The following is an 18,965-nucleotide window of genomic DNA, read 5'->3' as shown; positions in this document are numbered from 1 at the left end:
GGTGGACGAAAAAGAGATGCGATTAATCTTGACATAGTAAAGTTACACAAATAGGCTCCAATGGGAAGAAAAATTCATGCTAGACATTTTAGACAAAGGTCTCTGGGGACTGAAAAACTTGGAAAGGTATTGGATAAAGATCAGAACAGGAAAACATGCATTTTAACAAAATCAGACAAGTTGGAAGACCTTCATACTGGTGGAATCAGAGCCAAGCATACATGGAGGACAATATGTACAGACTCCATGAGATGAGGTAGACTTGTTGTTTCATACGGGTTGGCTGAGATTGGTTCATTTTGCGATCGTCATGCTCCTCCAGATGGATATTACATCCCATTTGACCCTCAAACATAGAGTAAGTCCTCTTAAAGGGGTCATATTTGGTTAAACCCACTTTTATTAGTCTTTGGTTCATTTATTTGTGTATTTGGGGATGCTAATAGTTCAGAAAGTTTGAATTTGAATGCTCCAGGTGCTGCAAAGGTATCTTTAAATTCATTTTGGCAAAAATCGAGTGGATTTCTACAACCTGTTTTAATTCCTGCTTAATTTGTTACATCTATAACTAGTTACATCATGACATTTGCACATATAAGGTCAAGACTTCCAACGAACATTTCTCCGAGTACGACGTAATTGTTTATCAGCAGCAGTGGTTGTAGTAAAAACTGAAAATATGTCCAAACAACGAACCTAAAATGTTCAGTTGTTGGTTGAACAGGACAGAGCAGCACAGCCAACAACCTGGAGGGGGCGGGGCCTGAAGTGGCTCATTTGCATTTCAAGGACCAGTGCTCAAAACGGCCTTTCTGGTGTCATTACTCAGAAATAGGGTTAAAGATGGACCTGTGGAGTTGAATTAATGAAGAATTCAGACCCAAGCATAGCATTTACAGTTTATGTAGACCACAGGGAAATGTTTTAAAATGCATAATTCTATTTTAAAAAGTAAAATAATAATATGTTTTTTTCAGTTAAAATTAGGTATTTTCCTATATTTAATTCACTGATCATGTAGATGTTCATAAAAGCTCAGAATAAATTCAAAGGTTATTATATGAAAATAGTGAAAACTGAAGAAAAAAGTGACTTTTTCAGTGAAATCTATCATTAACTGAACATAAAATAAGTGTTTCCATCCATGTCATTGACCCAACTCCATGGGTTTTACTGGTGAATCAATGTTGTAGAAGATGACGGTGTTTCCTTAGACACACAAATACAAACAGTTATGTAGGCCACAGCCACATTTCTTGGTTTCTCACATTATATTGAGTTGTCTGAAAATACACTGCAAAGTTATCGTTAACGAAAACTAACAAAATGACGAAAACTAGAACTGAAAAAACATTTTCTTTAACTGAAATAAATAAAAACTATAATTAAAAGAAAAAACAATAACTAACTGAAACTGTATTGTGTGCTTACAAAACTAAAGCACATAAAAATTATGAATAAAATTCCCTTCGTTTCCATCTTTGTCAATGTCAGATTGATATGAAATTGATTTTTTTTTTTTGCTCAAGCAATTTTAGCATACAGCACTTCGCGGTCTGTCACTTCTTGCTACTTGCTGTTTAGAATCGGCTTCTCATCCCTATTCTACCTGAAAACATGGAGACTAAAGTTGGGAGAAAACAGCAGAGTCCTGTCTGGGATTTATTTGAATATGACAGTGAGGAAGAGAAAGATATGAAAAAGTAAAACTAATACTAAAACTAATAATTTAGAAAAAAAATTAAAACTAATAAACCTAGCAAACCTGCTCTAAAAACGAATTAAAACTGAATTAGAGAAAAGTAGTAAATAAAACTAAACTATAATGAAAAATCCCAAACTATTATAGCCTGGATACACTGATGTCATTTTGGTGCATCTTTGATCTTGTATGAATCAGGTATTCTGAGGGATTTTGTTGAAGATTCATACCCATATATGCCCATATGTGGGTATGTACATACGCATGTGTCACTGATCAGATGTTGCCATATTGTTGCTAGACTATTGGATATAATGTGTATCATACAGCCTTTCTGTGTTGACTTTAACTGTTCTCTCAACTCCATGGGGGTTTCCTCCAATAAGACAAACAGGTACATATGGGTTAATTCTCCTGTCTGAGGGTTGTGAGTTTGTGCCTCACATGGGTTTTTTAGCTGGCTTAGATCAGTCAGTAGTTTCCTATAGGTGGCTCTGTGGCGCAATGGACAGCGCATTGGACTTCTAGCTTGTCTTGGTTGAAGACATTCAAAGGTTGTGGGTTCGAGTCCCACCAGAGTCAACCTTTAAAGTTTTGGGGCAGCTGTGGTCCAGAATGTTGGACAAGTGGCTTGTAACTGAAGAGGGATCGTTGCCTGATGTGCCCTTGAGCAAGGCACTTCAACCTCGATTAGCCTTCCCAGTGCCTAACAGTCCACTGCTCTTAGTCTGCAGTGTGTGGTGTGTCCTTGAATGTTCAGCTCATGTTAAGTTTTTGGGGCCAGCTGTGGTGTAGAAGGTCGGAGAAGCGGACTGAAGAGTTGCTGGTCAATTTCCTGGAAAAGCAGAGAAATCGTTGGCTGATGCACCCTTGAGCAAAGCACTTAAGTCTCAAACACCCTGTGTCCGGGGATATTAGGTTTAAAATGGACCTTCTTTAGATCCAGCATTTATCAATATTCAGATGGTCCTGAAGGTTCCACAGACTCCATGCTGGACCTCATCCTTTAAGTCTGGATGTCAGAACTGGGATCAGCACAGTCTATTAAAACAGATTAACCCCAGTCTATCTGCTGCACCAAACACAACTCTAGTACCAGGGTTGACACCTCTACATCTTTTTAAATCACCATAGGCTCTTTTCCACCAAAAGCCGAGGAACTTATTTACCTGGAACTTATTTGGGCTAGAAGAGTTCCTGGTAATTGCGTTTCCATCGCACCCAAAGTTCAGGGTAATTTATTCAAATCAGGCAGATGATGTATGAGGGAGCAGTAACAGAAACTGTAATCCAGTTCATGTACATTCACAAACTAACCTCTAGTTCAATAAAATGGCACAGTACTGTAAGTGGACGGTTTGGGTTTAATATTTTACTGGTTGTTGAATGACTTAATCCATCTGGAATACATTTTAAATGAAGTTAACCATCATTACATATCCTTAATTTATATTTAAAAATGGTAGAACATGTATTTTCAACCTCTCATTCTTTACACTAAATCACATCTAACTTTATGTGTGATGGATGGTTCTGTTTCATTTCTATTGTTTTATAGATATAGTCCAGGTTCAACCGAAGGGCAGACAGATTTACTCAAATGCCTGCATTTAATTTGACTGCATATTACTTATAAAAGCACTTATACTCTACTTATATTTTGATGCCTTGTAAAGGAACAGACAGTATTAGGTTGGATTTTTTTTTTTTTATTAAAGTTGAAACAAAAAGTGCAAAAAGAAAAAAAAAACAACAAGGTGCCTTGAGATTAAAAGGGAAATAAACATGTGTGAAAGTGCAACCCACTCCTGGTAAGTACACCTCGCTCTAGGTTCATGAGGAGCAGAGTTCAGATGTAATAAGCAACACATACACCAAGGGTAAAGTTACTCTAACTTTAGTTAGGAAATTGTATATGTGAACATAATACATACACTAACATACAAAATAAATGGGCCCTTTGAAAATAAAAAAAAATATAAAACAAAATAAAGAGTCCTTCTAGATGACGTTGAGTTTTTGTTTCCTTGAGTTTGTATGAAGTAAAGTTCTTCAGATCCTCAGGTACACGTAAAATCGAACATCATTGAAGTCATTGAAGTCAAAGTCATGCGTGTGGACATTCAATTTTGGAACAGCGGAATGACTGGTACAATCCTACCACAAAGCAGATAGGGCATCCGACCTTTCAGTGGACAGGATTCAGTTCTCAGCACATCAGTGGGGTTGGCTCGCCATCTATTGAGATCGGTGAATCTTCAAGGAGTTTCAAATCCAACAAAACTTGACCTGCATTTTACAACCACGTTATAACCTTTTGTAAACATTAGAACTTTTATCATTGTGCAGGTTACTTATATTTATCTATCAAATGTTAACATATTCACATGGCAACATGTTCACATTATAACTTCTTGGCCAGAATCTCACATTACAGAAATATATATGCTTCTAAATGCTGAATAGTAGTGAATACCAATCAGTTAACCAAATACAGTAATCAGATAGAATACTTAACTGATATAAGAAGTTAGAATAATTCTATTCCCAACTATCATAACTTACAACTGTACCAAATATTAACAGTTCCAGCTTAAAACATTTGAATAACATTTCACATTGGCACTTGGTATGCATTTTACACATGAACATGACCTGAGTTTCAGTTACATGTTTTTAACCTTTCCTTCTCTTTAAAAGTGGAAGCTTATTTCAACAAAATACTTTCAGTATGCTTTTAATTTACTAAGTGTGATAATGTAACACAAAAACATACTTTTCACATCTTTATCAAACTATTTTTAAGCACAAGTTCAACTAATTAAGGCACGAGTGACTCAAAACATTAACACGCCACTCACACATGGAATGAAACAAGCTAGCTTACCGAGACAGGGTAACACGACGGAAACTCGCCGTTTCCCACGCTTCCCTTCAGTAACATCATTCACACTGTCACAGTTCATCCCTTACAGGTTCTTTCCACAACCGACAGTGTTTTTATTAACTTACTCCTTACTTTTCGTAAAGTTCAGTCTTAAAGAAAACGGCTAAACATGGTACGAGCGAAACGGCTGCCTGCTCCTCCCCCATCTGCTTCCGACTAACAGGAAATGAAGTTGAGTGCCTCACGAAGCATTGGCATTTCAAAATAAAAGCACGTGTGTAAATTATACAGTAAAACTTTTACTTTATCAAAATAATGTTTTTAAACAACTTAATCCTTATGAACTTTATTCTCAGAATTTTAACCTAATCTATTTATTATTGTTCCTACTTTTTAACCCTATTTATCAGCTGGGTTACAAAAGGTTCAGGCTTTTGGACCAGTGTGTGGACCAGCTGGTCCTGGACAGCCGGTCTGGAACTCCATGGTCCCGCTCCCTTTTTCACTTTCCTACATGAAAAGTAATAAAACTACTAAAATGAACAACCGAACACATGATGACAGATTCCTACTACTATGATGTGACATGTGACCTGTCTGACCTGGGCCGTTGTAAACAGTAGTAGATGATGGACCAGGACACAAACGAGCCGCAGGTTTGGAAAAAGAGGCGAGTCCGTCCAGTCCACAGGTGTCAAACTCCGGTCCTCAAGGGCCGGTATCCTGCATGTTTTAGATGTTTCCCTCTTCCAGCACACCTGACGGTCGTTATCAGGCTTCTGCAGAGTTTGATGATAGGCTCATCATTTGAATCAGGTGTGTTGGAAGAGGGAAACATCTAAAACATGCAGGATACTGGCCCTTGAGGATCTGAGTTTGACACCCCTGGTCCAGTCCATTTCAGGTGGAAATCACAATACGTAAAGAATAAATCAGTGTTCTGCTCACGGCAACAACACGAACACATCCATTTCTCTGATTTAGGTTTAGTGTCTAACTGTTGACCAGTTAGCATTAGCATTAGCATTAGATTAACCAGACTTTTGACTGAACAGCTGCTGTGCCGTTGACTACTGTTACAGCACGGAACCAACTAAACAGTGAATATTTGGGTGTTTGTTCGACAGTCGGATCCACTGCGACCATTGTGGTCCTTTAGTTTCTTTTAATCCTGCATCAGTTTCTTCTTCTTTTCTCGTATTTCTTTAGGCTTGTGTCTTACATTTGGCTCCGACATCTTTTACTCATACCTCGCTCGTTTCATGTGGGCGATTCAAAGTCCGTCTGAATTTCCTCCTCTGCAAAAATGCTCAAAAGAGCCTGGACCTTGTCGTCTGTCCACTTGTTGTAACTTCTCTTTTTGTCCATTTTTTACGAATTACCAAAATACAAAGCTTGTGGAAATTGAATGAAATTGCGTGGGTGAATGGAATGCAGAAACGCTGGGAGTCTAGTGTGACCGGACTATTCCCTCTGCATTGTGTTATTGGAAGGGCATAAACTCGGGACACAGTGATCTCATGCGGAGGCAGTCTCCATTTATTTACCCTGGACAACAGGATTATAAAGACAGTTAGCTGGGATGCTAAATTAGGTCCCGTACCCAGATCTACAATGATGAAAACATCATATCAACACCGCGCGGCACAGACAACAAAACCAACAAGCTCAACATCAAAGTAAACACAACTTAACAAACATGGACAGCACAAATAATAACAAACATCAGCAAATAAATGTACAAATACACGGGATATGATGACATGAACACTGACCTCCCGCCAGAGACAAGATGAAAAAGGGAGAGCTACGGGCACACAGCGAATTTATACACGAACACTACGGGGGACACATGAAGAAGAAGTGGGTGTGGCTGGAGGACTAACACCTCAAACAAACTGTACAATAAAGGAAGACACCAGGTATGCATAAACTATGGATGAAAATGACAATTTAACCCAATTTTGTGTAATTATATAAACATATATATTGAACGGGTGACACTAGTCCACCACTCAGTGTTCTCCCTTAAAGTTCCTGGTAATCTGGAAAGTACTACCTCCCTACCAGGAACTTCTTTGGTGTAAATTTGGGGCCAGGGGAAAGTCATTAACCTGGGAAATTTTCAGAGCAAATGCACCAGGAACTTTGAAAGTTCAGGGTAATGCACAAAGTTCCTGCAAAAGGAAAAGGGCCTTATGTCTTATGTCTTGGACCTTACACAAAACTAAGCCAACTAAGGGAACTTTCTGTTTTTGGATGGAGCAGTGGTTAGCAATGTTACCTCACAGTGAGAAGATCCTGAGTTCAATTCCAGGACTTTTCGGTCTGGAGTTTTCTGCCCCCCCCGCGCAACCACCACCATTGAAAACATGGATCCCCAAGCATGTCCTGTCGCATTCCTCATGGCAACAGGCAGTGTTTACATTGAAACTTCATCCTTATCGCATAGTCGGCACTAGCAGACACATGTGCAAACTTCACAGTCCAGGTTCTGTGCTTAGGGTCAGGTCATGAGAATCGGAGTTGCAAAGGGGTTCAGAGATCTGGGAGTCCACAAAACAATAAACTCCTGCAATGAAGATTCCATCTCATGGATATTTTAAGGACCCCACAGAGACCGCTGTGACCGTCAGGTTAATTTATGTCTCCCCACCTGCACAGTCCATTCCCCTTCAAAGATCATGCATCTGGAGCCACTGTGAACAGCAGGACGCCCCACCTACAGTTTAACTAGGCCCTAACTTCTCCAAAAAGAGGCCAACTGGATACTTACAGACTGAGTATCCTGGGGGCTTCTGTGATTAATTGTTTTCTTCTTATTTTACGATTCTACTGACAGATATATTTGTTTGTCTTCACCCTCTACTAGATTTGCTTGTGTATGTTTTCAGTGATGCAACGACCTGTTTACGGCAGCAACACACACTGTTTGCATCACTATGTATATAAGAAGGTTTTATTACAGTTGTGTTGACGTGCACTTTTATGCATTTTCTGCTGTTTAGTGGGAAAAATATTTAATAGTTGGAATAGGATACTGCGGTGTGCTTGTTGCATTGCATTGTGGGTATTGGACATCTTGCTTTCTTGATTGATGGTATGTCACGCAAAACTGGAATGGAAAGACCTTTTTTCGCAACTAGAGTCAGGTAAATTAAAAAACGGATGTTGGCGTACATTACAACAAGTGAAAAAGAAGAAGAAACAGGTTGCGGTATGTATGGACACACCAGGAACCCCAATCATTTTTTAATTTAGTACGAGATAGAGGGGTAATATATAATAATAATGAATATATCTGTAAATCAACACCATATTTACGTTCGTCGCCATGTTTATGGAATGACTTCTCATGTCATCTCATGATAATAAGCAAACAAATCATTGCATTTTTTGATTTAATAGAAAAACCGACATTACGCACTTCTGTTTTTTTTTTTTTTTTTTTTAAGTTTTGCACAGATGTCCAATGGAAAAGCGACTATTGTCATTTATCAGATTACATGGGCAGTGCAACTGAATCAATCATTGACCCTCAGATTGCGCGAATATAACTTACGCATAAAAATTTGCCTTATGGAAAAACGACAATTTCGCCAAAATTTGCGCTGTCAAGAGGTGTTTTTTCTGGTGTAGCGACATTGGTATATCATGCAAAACTGCAATGGAAAGACCTTTCTCTGCAACTAGAGTCACATGAATAAAAAAAAAAAAGGATGTTGACGGACGTTACAACAAGCGAAGAAAAAGAGTTTTAAAAGAAACATGTTGCGGTATGTGTGGACACACCAGGAAACCCAATCATTTTTTAAATTTAGTACGAGAGAGAGGGGTAATATATAATAATAATGAATATATCTGTAAATCAACACCATATTTACGTTCGTTGCCATGTTTATGGAATGACTTCTCGTGTCATCTCGCGATAATAAATAAACAAATCATCGCATTTGTGATTTAATGGAAAAACCGACATTACGTGGTTCTGTTTTTTTGACATTTAGTAAATATCGGTAAAGTTTTGCGCAGATGTCCAATGGAAAAGCGACTAGTGTGATTCTTATACTAATGTGTGCTAATGCTAACGCTAAGTACTGTGTGTATTATTAGCCTAATACTAATATTAGGTTTGATAAAATGCAAAGACTGACTTTCCTTGATGTAATAAAGCGAGTTCATATTTAACCTTTAATCTTTATGTGTCAGATTCCTAAACCTGTATACCACTGGATCCATCTGCAAACCAATCTTTTTTGTCCAGTGTCGTGTTAATTGTCTTGACTGGAACTAGGTTAGCCACATTCCATCAAGTGGAAAATCCCGTCCACATCTCCAAAAATCTCAGCTGGCGAGTCTAATTTGATATCACTGGAAACTTTGAGATTATGTGTGTTTGCAAAAAAAATTAAGACACCAGTGGGAAGTTCATTGCAAAAATACACACATCTGCTCTAAAAACCAATATCAGCTGAACATGAGTCTGGTGTGACCTGAGTTTGACATTTACCGCACTTGAACTGGGAGGAATGGAACGGTACCAAGAAAAGGGAGGAGTTTTAGAGAAAGAAAAACAGAATCCAAAACACTCCACCTTAAAGAAATCCCAATCAGAGCCCTTTCAGCTCATTCCTTCCCTCTCTCTGTCACACCATATGTCCAGTCGGCATGTGTTTCTACTCAGCTCTGTTCTTTTCACCTTCTCAGTTCTTAGACTTAGACCTTCTCACATGTTTCCTCTTATGTATATGCAGTGAGTGATGATACTTCACGTCAAGCAGGCAATTTTAACATGTTCTGCTTCATTATTCGTGCTTTGTTTCTGTAATTTTTACAGCTATACTTCATGGTGTTCCATATAAATGTTTTTTTTTTTCTTTTTTTTCTCTTTTTTTTTTTTTTCTTTGAGATGTTTAATCCATAAAGACCCAAACATCCAAAATTGTCTACTGATGTAAACTGTTGAATACCTGTTGATCCACTAATTCTATCGATACATGTAAAAAACAGTTTGTCATCTTTTCATGGTTATCAGATATGACCCATTTGGACGTTCAGAGGCTCCTTAGTGAAAAAAAAAACAAAAAACTATAAAATGAGCAACAAAATGAACAACTAAAAACAACCAAAAAGATCAATAAAATGAATAAAAATTAATAATAAACCAACAAAATAATAAGTAACACAAACAAAACAAGCCACAAACTTAACAAAATTAAAGAAAAAATGATCAAATAAACAACAAAATATAGAAAAATAAACAAAATAAGCAACACAAGTGAAATAATAACAAGGAAAAATTATGTTAAAAATGTACCCAACTGGAGCAAAAAAAAAAAAAAAAAAAAAAAAAAAAAATTGAATTTGAGCCCAGTAGTTTTTGCTTTGCTTTTTGACATCTGGTTGAATTCCAGTCAAGAGTTATATGGTCAAAACTAGGAAAAACAGAGTAAAAAAAAGAAAGAAAGAAAGAAAGAAAGAAAGAAAGAAAGAAAAAGTAGAATTATCACAACACTGGAAACTACGATGGCGTATTAGGGCCTCATAAGAAAATAAAACCGTTTGTCACTACGAGAATGAAGTCATTATTTAACGAGAATAAAGTCGTAGTTAAAAAAAAACACATTATTTAACAAGAATGAAGTCGTTATATTTCGAGAATTAAGTCATTATTTAATGAGAATAAAGTCGTACTTTTAAAAGACTCACTATTTGACAAGAATAAAGTCATTATATTTCGAGAATAAAGTCATTATTTAATGATAATAAAGTCGTAGTTTTAAAAAACTCATTATTCAACGAGAATGAAGTTGTTATATTTCGAGAATAAAGTCATTATTTAACAAAATATAACAAATTTATTCTCGTTAAATAATGACTTTATTCTCGAAATATAACAACTTTATATTCGTAGTGACAATCCTTTTTTTTTTTTAATGTGGCCCTAATATGCCGTCGTAGGAAACAACAGTAAAAACAAAACAAAACAAAGACAAAAACAGAAGGACAAAGGTGTAAAAAAAAAATTTAAATCGAAATTTTTCCTATTGAGCAAACCACTGAATTTCTAGGAATATTTAAAATAAATCATACATTCAGAATGCTCACTACAGACACGTCAGGGGTTAAAGGGTTAAATGAAGGCGTTGATGTAAATTTTGAGTGGGAGAAGTGGAAAATGTGGAAAACACAGTTATGTAAAAAAGTGGTTTTGAACAGAAGTGTCTGCGCTGATTTATTCTGTGGTTTTGTTAAATGGAAATCCTGTCACTTTGAAGCTCACAATTAAAACACTAAATCTGTGGGTTTTGGTCGTTACGTTGTCTGAATGAGGATAAATGGACCTATATGTGGTAAATGTGGTATATGGGCTTTAAACAGTTTAAGAATAAGAGCAGTTTTAAAAGTTTTACTTCCAGAAATGTTTCCTCTATCTCACGGGTGTCAAACATGCCGCCCAGGGGCCAAATCCAGCCCACCAAAGGGTCCAATCTGACCCGCGAGATAAATTTGTGAAATGCAAGAATTACACTTTAGATATTAACACTCACTGGTGTCAAAATCGTTTTAATTCAGGTTCCACATACAGACACATACAGTCCAATTAGATTTCAAGTGGGTCAGAATCAGTAAAATATTATCAGAATAACCTATAAATTATGACAACCCCAAATTATCTCTTTGTGTTTTAGGTGTAAAGAAGTAAAATTACATGAAAATGTTTACATTGCCAAACTATACTTTTACAAAAAATGTGAATAACCTGAACAAATATGAACAAACGGAAATGTCTTAAGAGAAGTAAATGCAATTTTACCAGTATTTTGCCTGTTACTAAATGTTTTGTGCGATTGTAATGCACATGTGTAAATAATAAACTGATAAGCCGAGGCATAATACTGTTAAAATTGCACTTGTTTTTCTTATGACAATTCAAGTTGTTCATGTTATTCAGATTTTTAAGGAAACTTTGTAAATATAAACCTGATCATAATAGAATTTGACTTTTTTCACTGTTATTATTTTACTAGTCCGGCCCGCTTCAGATCAAATTGGGGTGAATGTGGCCCCTGAACTAAAATGAGTTTGACACCCCTGGTCTATCTGCTCCAGGGACACCATCCAGTTCAGGGGTGTCAAACTCATTTTAGTTCAGGGGCCACATTCAGTCCAATATGATCTCAAGCTGGCCAGACCAGTAAAATAATAACAGTGAAAAAAGTAACATTAAATTATGAGAATGTTTACATGTACAAAAATCTGAATAACATGAACAACTGGAAATGTCTTAAGAAAAACAAGTGCAATTTTAACAATATTCTGCCTCAGACTATTAGTTTATCCTTTACACATGTGCATTACAACTTACATTATAATTACAAATGCACAAAACATTTAATAACAGGGTTAAAATATTGGTAAAATTGCATTTATTTATCTTAAGACATTTCAGGTTTGTCACATTTTTGGTAAAATAACAGTTTTTTACTATAAACCTTTTCATGTAATTTTCCTTTTTTACACTAAAACAAAGATAAAATTTGCTGTTTTTATTATTTATAGGTTTAATATGATAGTATTTTACTGGTCTGACCCACTTTAGATCTAACTGGTCTGTATGTGGAATCTGAATTAAAATGATTTTGACATCTTCGATTGTTAATATCTTCAGTGTAATTTTCCTATTTCACAAATCCACCCTTCAAGCCAGAATGGATCCTTCCAGATTTGGCCCCCAGGCTGCATGTTTGACACCTGTGATCTAGTTGAAATCTGGACATTTGATGCAAAATCAGGAAAAAACTTAACTCATAAAGACCCAACCATCCACTGTCGACCAAAAGCATCTATTGATCTAAACTGTTAACTGTTAATACATGTAGATAATTGGTGTAAAATGCAGTTTTTCATCTTTTCATGGTCATCACATATGACCCATTTGGACGTTCAGAGGCTCTGTAGTTACCATGGAAACATCGTCATCTTCTACAACATTGATTCACCAGCAAATGAAATGAAATAGGAGTAACGAGGCTATTTTAAAATGTAAGGAGTAGAACGTACAGATAATTGTGTGAAAACTTAAGTAGAAGTAAAAAGTCGTCTGAAAAATAATTACTCCAGTAAAGTTTAGATAAGTATTTACATTTACGTTACATTTATGCCTTTGGCAGACGCTTTTTTCCAAAGCGACTGACAGGAGAAAAAACAAAATAAAAGAATAAAATACAAGAATACATTAAAGACATACTTCATTCCTTGACACCTCTGATAAACGTGTCCCCGCTTCTACTTTATCTCATCCCTCGTTTTGCGTTCTCTCTTGCAGATCAAGCTACCTGTTCTATTTCTGGGCCACAGCGCCGACTTGAGGCCCGGGGAGTTCGTGGTTGCCATCGGCAGCCCCTTCGCTCTGCAGAACACCGTCACCACCGGCATCGTCAGCACAGCCCAGCGAGACGGCAAAGAGCTGGGACTGAGGGACTCTGACATGGACTACATTCAGACCGACGCAATCATCAATGTGAGACTGGGAATGTGGAAACCTGCTCTACCATTTAGAGCAGGGGTGTCAAACTCATTTTAGTTCAGGGGCCACATTCATCCCAATTTGATGTCAAAGTGGGCCAGACCAGTAAAATAGTAACAGTGAAAAAAGTCAAATTCTATTATCATTATGATCAGGTTTACATCTACAAAGTTACCTTAAAAATCTGAATAACATGAACAACTTGAATTGTCTTAAGAAAAACAAGTGCAATTTGAACAATATTCTGCCTATGTTTATCAGTTTACCGTTTACACATGTGCGTTACAATCGCACAAAACATTTAGTATCAGGCAGAATATTGATGAAATTGCATTCACTTTCCTTAAGACATTTTCATTTGTTCATTTTTGTTCAGGTTAGTCACGTTTTTTGTAAAAGTATAGTTTGGCAATGTAAACATTTTCATGTAATTTTACTTTTTTTACACCTAAAACAAAGAGGGAATTTGGGGTTGTCATAATTTATAATAATAATAATAACGGATTAGATTTCTATAGCACTTTTCTATGAATGCATACTCAAAGCACGTACACAGGATCCATTATTCATTCACTCTCACATTCTCCCTCTGGTGATGGTAAACTACATCTGTATCCACAGCTGTCCTGGGGCAGACTGACGGAAGCGTGGCTGCCAATCTGCACCTCCGACCACCACCGAACATTCACACACATTCATACACCAGTGTGAGTAGCAGCACTGGAGGCAAGTGGGGTGAAGTGTCTTGCCCAAGGACAAGATCGTTTTACACCTAAAAAACAAAGAGAGAATTTGGGGTTGTCATAATTTATAGGTTATTATGATAATATTTTACTGGTTCTGACCCACTTGAAATCTAATTGGACTGTATGTGTCTGTATGTGGAACCTGAATTGAAATGATTTTGACACCACTGATTGTTAATATCTTCAGTGTCATTTTTGCATTTCACAAATTCATCCTCTAGGCCAGATTGGACCCTTTGGAGGGCCAGATTTGGCCTCCAGGCCGCATGTTTGACACCCGTGGTATACACAATGCTGACCGAAAAATAAGTAGGTATATGCCGTATACCGCCAGATACCCTGGACTACACCACTGATCATGGCGTGCGGTGGTGGTGGTCGAGTAGAAACTTCGGTGAATGATTACTGTCACTTTGTTGGAGAAACTTAAGAATACAGGGTGTAATCTGTAATTCAATCCTTATTTTTGAATCAAGTAAACAACCGATAACAGTTATAAAGAGATTTGAACTGGAACTGACTTTGACTCACGACAAAAAGAAATCAGTGCTTATAACACATTGCAAAACACCCGCCCCCCAGACTTGTGATTGGTCGGAATAGAATAGATTGTGCATATTTCACAAAGATCAGCCCAATTCCAGACTGTTTTCTCATAGCTGAATACACTGACAAAACTGAATGGCTGCCCAGGCAAACACTGAAAAATCATTGTGTAGTATTTTACACATTGGTGAGAAATGTTTCTGTTTTGTTTCCTTCCACAGTATGGGAATTCAGGAGGTCCTCTCGTCAACTTGGTGAGCTTCTTATTTCTAACATGCTCTTACATTAGTGGAAAAAAAAGTTTTCGGACACTTAAAATTTTACACAATCTCAAATATTATAAGGAAATAATTGTGGAAAAATCTTTTTTGTATTTCCTGTTTTCATCAAACAGACACAAACAAATGAAAATTATAGTATATGTTTAACAAGAAAAAATAGCACAACTAAATTCATTTTCAACCTGTCATGTCTTGGATGTGTTTCATTATTTTGTTGAAACATCCAGTTTTGACCTCGATGGAACAGAGCATGTGCAGAAGGGAGGCATGTTGGTTTGGAGAATGGACCAATACTTGGCAGAGTTCAATGACTTTAGAGTGATTCTTATTCGAATGCATCACAAATGTGTAATGTACACAAATGACAAATTAGGGCCACAACAGAAAAAAAAAAAAAACGCTTTCCACTTCGAGAATAAAGTCATAATATTTTGAAAATACAGTCATAATATAATGAGAATAAAGTCGCAGTTTAAAAAAAAACAACTCATTATTTAACGAGAATAAAGTTGTAATATTTTGAGAATAAAGTCATAATATAAAAAGAATAAAGTCATAGTTTTAAAAAAAAATCATTATTTGACGAGAATAAAGTCATAATATTTCAAGAATAAAGTCATTATATAATGAGAATGAAGTTATAGTTAAAAAAAAACAAACTCATTTAACAAGAACAAAGTTGAAATATTTTGAGAATAGTCATTATATAATAAGAATAAAGTCGTAGTTTTAAAAAAAAACTCATTATTTGACGAGAATAAAGTCATAATACTTCAAGAATAAAGTCATAATATAATGAGAATAAAGTCGTACCCACTCATCAAATAATGCAGATGTTGGAACATTTAGTGCAGTTCTACTTTCATTTGGGGTTTACGCATAAAGCCCAAATACTAAGTCTATCCTCCCATCAACACATTATCATTAGTCTAAGGACTTTGAAGTGAGTTTGCACACGTTTGGGTTTGTTGTAAGAACCAAACTAATTTGGAGTAAATTTCATCTTTAATGGAGGAGAAACTGACAAAGTGATCGTCCGCAGGGTTATCGGTAAATACACCTGAACTAAAGAGTGTTGTTTCTCAAGAAACTGTGAGGATTCTACTCTGACTTTTTGAGTCCAACATTCTCGTTAAATAATGATTTTTTTTTTAAAACTACGACTTTATTCTCATTATATAATGACTTTATTCTCGAAATATTACGACTTTACTCTTGTTAAATAATGAGTTTTTACTCTCAAAATATTACGACTTTATTCTCGTAGTGACAGTTTTTTTTTTTTTTCTTGTATGGCCCTAATACGCTATCGTACAAATGCATGGGGCGTCCCAAAGCTTTTTTCCACCCCTGCATTATTGTAATTATTTGAGGTTAATCTGGATCATAATGACTGTCTGTATGTCAGGATGGGGAGGTGATCGGCATCAACACCCTGAAAGTTGCTGCTGGAATCTCCTTCGCCATCCCCTCGGACAGAATCACTCGCTTCCTCAATGATTCTCTCGATAAACACAGTAAAGGTGAGTCCACAGTAAATGCTAATCACAGTCCCACAGTAATGGAATAACAGCAGCTGACTTCAAGTGTTTGTTTTTTTTTTTTTTTTTTTTTTTTGCAGATGTGAGGTCAATAAAGAAGCGGTTCATTGGAATAAGGATGTTAACCATCACACCAGCGTAAGTGTCACTGTTAGAACCAAGAAAAATAGAAACAAGTTGTGCCAGGCACAACAAACCCCGCCCCTCGCATGTATTGTAGCTTAGTTTGGCATCGATCCAGGTGATGTCATCATATCAGTTACCTCTAAACATGTGCAAAATTTGAAGTAAATTGAAACAAAATTGATGATTTTATAGATGTGAAATTTCACCTGTGATCAGAAAATGGAAGAAGAAAAAAATATTTAAAAAAATTCATAAAAAGTGTGAACTTTGATCAGCTTTTCCCAAAATGTAATCACATCTATTCTAGGTCATTGGCAATCTATAAACCCAATTTGGTATGAATTCAACCAGTAGTTTTGCTGCTACAGACATATGAAATTTTGCCCATTATAAGTAAATGGGGGAAAAAAAATATTTTAAAAATTCATCAAAAATTTAAACTTTGACCTATTTTTCCCAAAATGTAATGAAATCTATTCTGGGTCACTGGCAATCTATAAACCCAATTTGGTATGAATTCAACCAGTAGTTTTGCTGCTACAGTGTCAACAAATTAAAAAACAAACTGAACCAAAAACAATACCCCTTGCCTCCCCTTCAGGGGTGGGGTAAATACGGCAAAACGATAATGCATCTGCCATCCTTCTGACTTGCATCATAAATACAGTCTACTCTCGTTATACCGCCAACTTCCGTTCACGGCCAAATTGGCGGTATAGCGAAAATGGCGTTACAACGGGTTGCGTCCATAATGTGCATGTCTTTACTATATGATGTCTATGCTGCCTCCGTTAACCCGTTCTAATTGCGTTTCTAAATAAATCTTGATTCTGTTATGTTGTAAGGCAGGGATCGGCAACCTTTAACACTCAAAGAGCCATTTCGACCCGGTTTCCACGGAAAAGACAACACTGGGAGCCGCACCTCGGAGGTGCCACGGCGGCGCACCTCGGAGGTGCCGCGCCGCTGGCGGTATAACGGTCGGGAAATCAATGGTATAAGTGTTGTTTGTGCATGGAACTGGGCTGGCAGATGGCGATAAGCGGAAATGGCGGTATAACGGCGGGCGGTTTAACGAGAGTAGACTGTATAATAATTATGTAAGAAGATGAGAATGTGTTCAAAGTCATTTTGGGTAATTTTTTGTTCAAATAGACAATCTAGAAAACTGAACAGTATTTGTTGGTGATTTGTTGGGTTTCTCTCTATAAGATCTGACTATATAAAAAAAACTACCTTGAGTAAATGGACGATTTAGACATGATATATACAGATTTAGAACTACAAGAAACCACACGATATTTCAGGAATATCATCTGTGCAGAACTTACTTGAGATCATATTCATCTGTATGCGGCCCCTGAACTAAAACAAGTTTGACACCTTCGATTCTTAATAACTTCAGTATAATTTTTGCACTTTGCAAATTCTTACTGTGGGCCAGATTGGAACCTTTGGCGGGCCGGTTTTGGTCCGCGGGCCACATGTTTGACATCCCTGCTACAGTGCATCTATGGACAGGTTCGTCCATCAGTGCCTTTTACTGTCCTAATGTCCCATATGTCACTGGAAAGCACAAAGCCTTTTCTTCCAGTGGGATCTGGAACTTTTTTGATTGCATGAACAGTGACAGTGACGGACACTGAAATTGTGCTTGTGCCTATAGATATGCATTTAAAGAGATTTTCCTGTGAAAAACAATGAAAACCGGACATTTTCACTAATTTATAAAAACCGCCCAGACGCTCTGGACAGGACATGAAAAGAGGACGTTTGGTCACCCTAACCTATATTATTAAAGGTCCCGTATTATGCAAATCTCACTTTGTGACAGTTTTCTTATAGTAGTGTGTGTTGCAGTAGCCTCATTATGAGGTTAGAATTTGAAAACTGTCTGTTTCCTCCCTGCCTTGCTACACCACAGTTTGTGAAAATGCCTGCTCAAACGGCCGAGTTTGAGTTGGCTCCGTTTATGACGACATAAGCGGATTTAACTCCTCCCCCTGACTGTGCCCCCACCCTGGCAAAGCGAGCCCCGCCCTGGCAAACTACCTCTTAGACAACAAACATGGCGAAGGCGAGACACGCAGGTTGTGGTGTTGTTGGCTGCACACACCAACACGATAGTTTAGTTTTGCTCCCCACTTCCGAGCCTCTCCGTAAAAAGTGTCTGGATTCTATCTGTGATGGTCATGGACCAAACAACATTCCCAAACACTTGTATGTGTGTGCCCGGCATTTCACGGACGAGTGTTTTTCGAACATGGGCCCATACAGCTCCGGGTTAGCACAAAGACTCCGAATCCAGAAGGACGCAGTACCAACGCTTCGTGACCCAAGTACAAGTGTGGGAGATGGAAGTTCTGATCATTTGTTTGTATCTTTACTGCATAACCCTACATTACGGATAAGCTGGTGGTTGATGTGTACATCTAACGTTAGCATGGCAGCTAACATAGCTCGGTTACTGCTGCTAACGTTTGCGTCCCCGTTAACATGCAAGAGCTGATAATATCCAGAGACATTCAACAGAACTACTGTGAACACGGGCCTTTTGTGGTTGGCATCAGTATAGTTAGCATCAGGCTTGTTAGCAGCTGCCTGCA

General features: G+C 37.2%; 1 protein-coding gene and 1 non-coding gene across 2 annotated transcripts in view; both read left to right on the top strand.

Moving 5' to 3' along the window:
* The window catches only part of htra3b (HtrA serine peptidase 3b), a 46,928-nt gene that overhangs the window by 24,824 nt on the left and 3,139 nt on the right, over window positions 1–18,965 (top strand). Inside the window, exons 5-8 of the mRNA XM_030161653.1 lie at window positions 12,919–13,113; window positions 14,633–14,665; window positions 16,101–16,215; window positions 16,314–16,371. Coding sequence (XP_030017513.1) covers window positions 12,919–13,113; window positions 14,633–14,665; window positions 16,101–16,215; window positions 16,314–16,371 — 401 coding nt within the window. The remainder of the gene's footprint in view (window positions 1–12,918; window positions 13,114–14,632; window positions 14,666–16,100; window positions 16,216–16,313; window positions 16,372–18,965) is intronic.
* trnar-ucu (transfer RNA arginine (anticodon UCU)) lies at window positions 2,193–2,284 on the top strand. The gene is given in 2 exon segments: window positions 2,193–2,229; window positions 2,249–2,284. It is a non-coding gene; the product is annotated as a tRNA-Arg (tRNA).

The sequence above is a fragment of the Sphaeramia orbicularis genome, chromosome 18 (assembly GCF_902148855.1).
Source record: "Sphaeramia orbicularis chromosome 18, fSphaOr1.1, whole genome shotgun sequence".
Classification (NCBI taxonomy): Eukaryota; Metazoa; Chordata; class Actinopteri; order Kurtiformes; family Apogonidae; genus Sphaeramia; species Sphaeramia orbicularis.
This window is presented reverse-complemented; position numbering and strand designations above follow the sequence as displayed.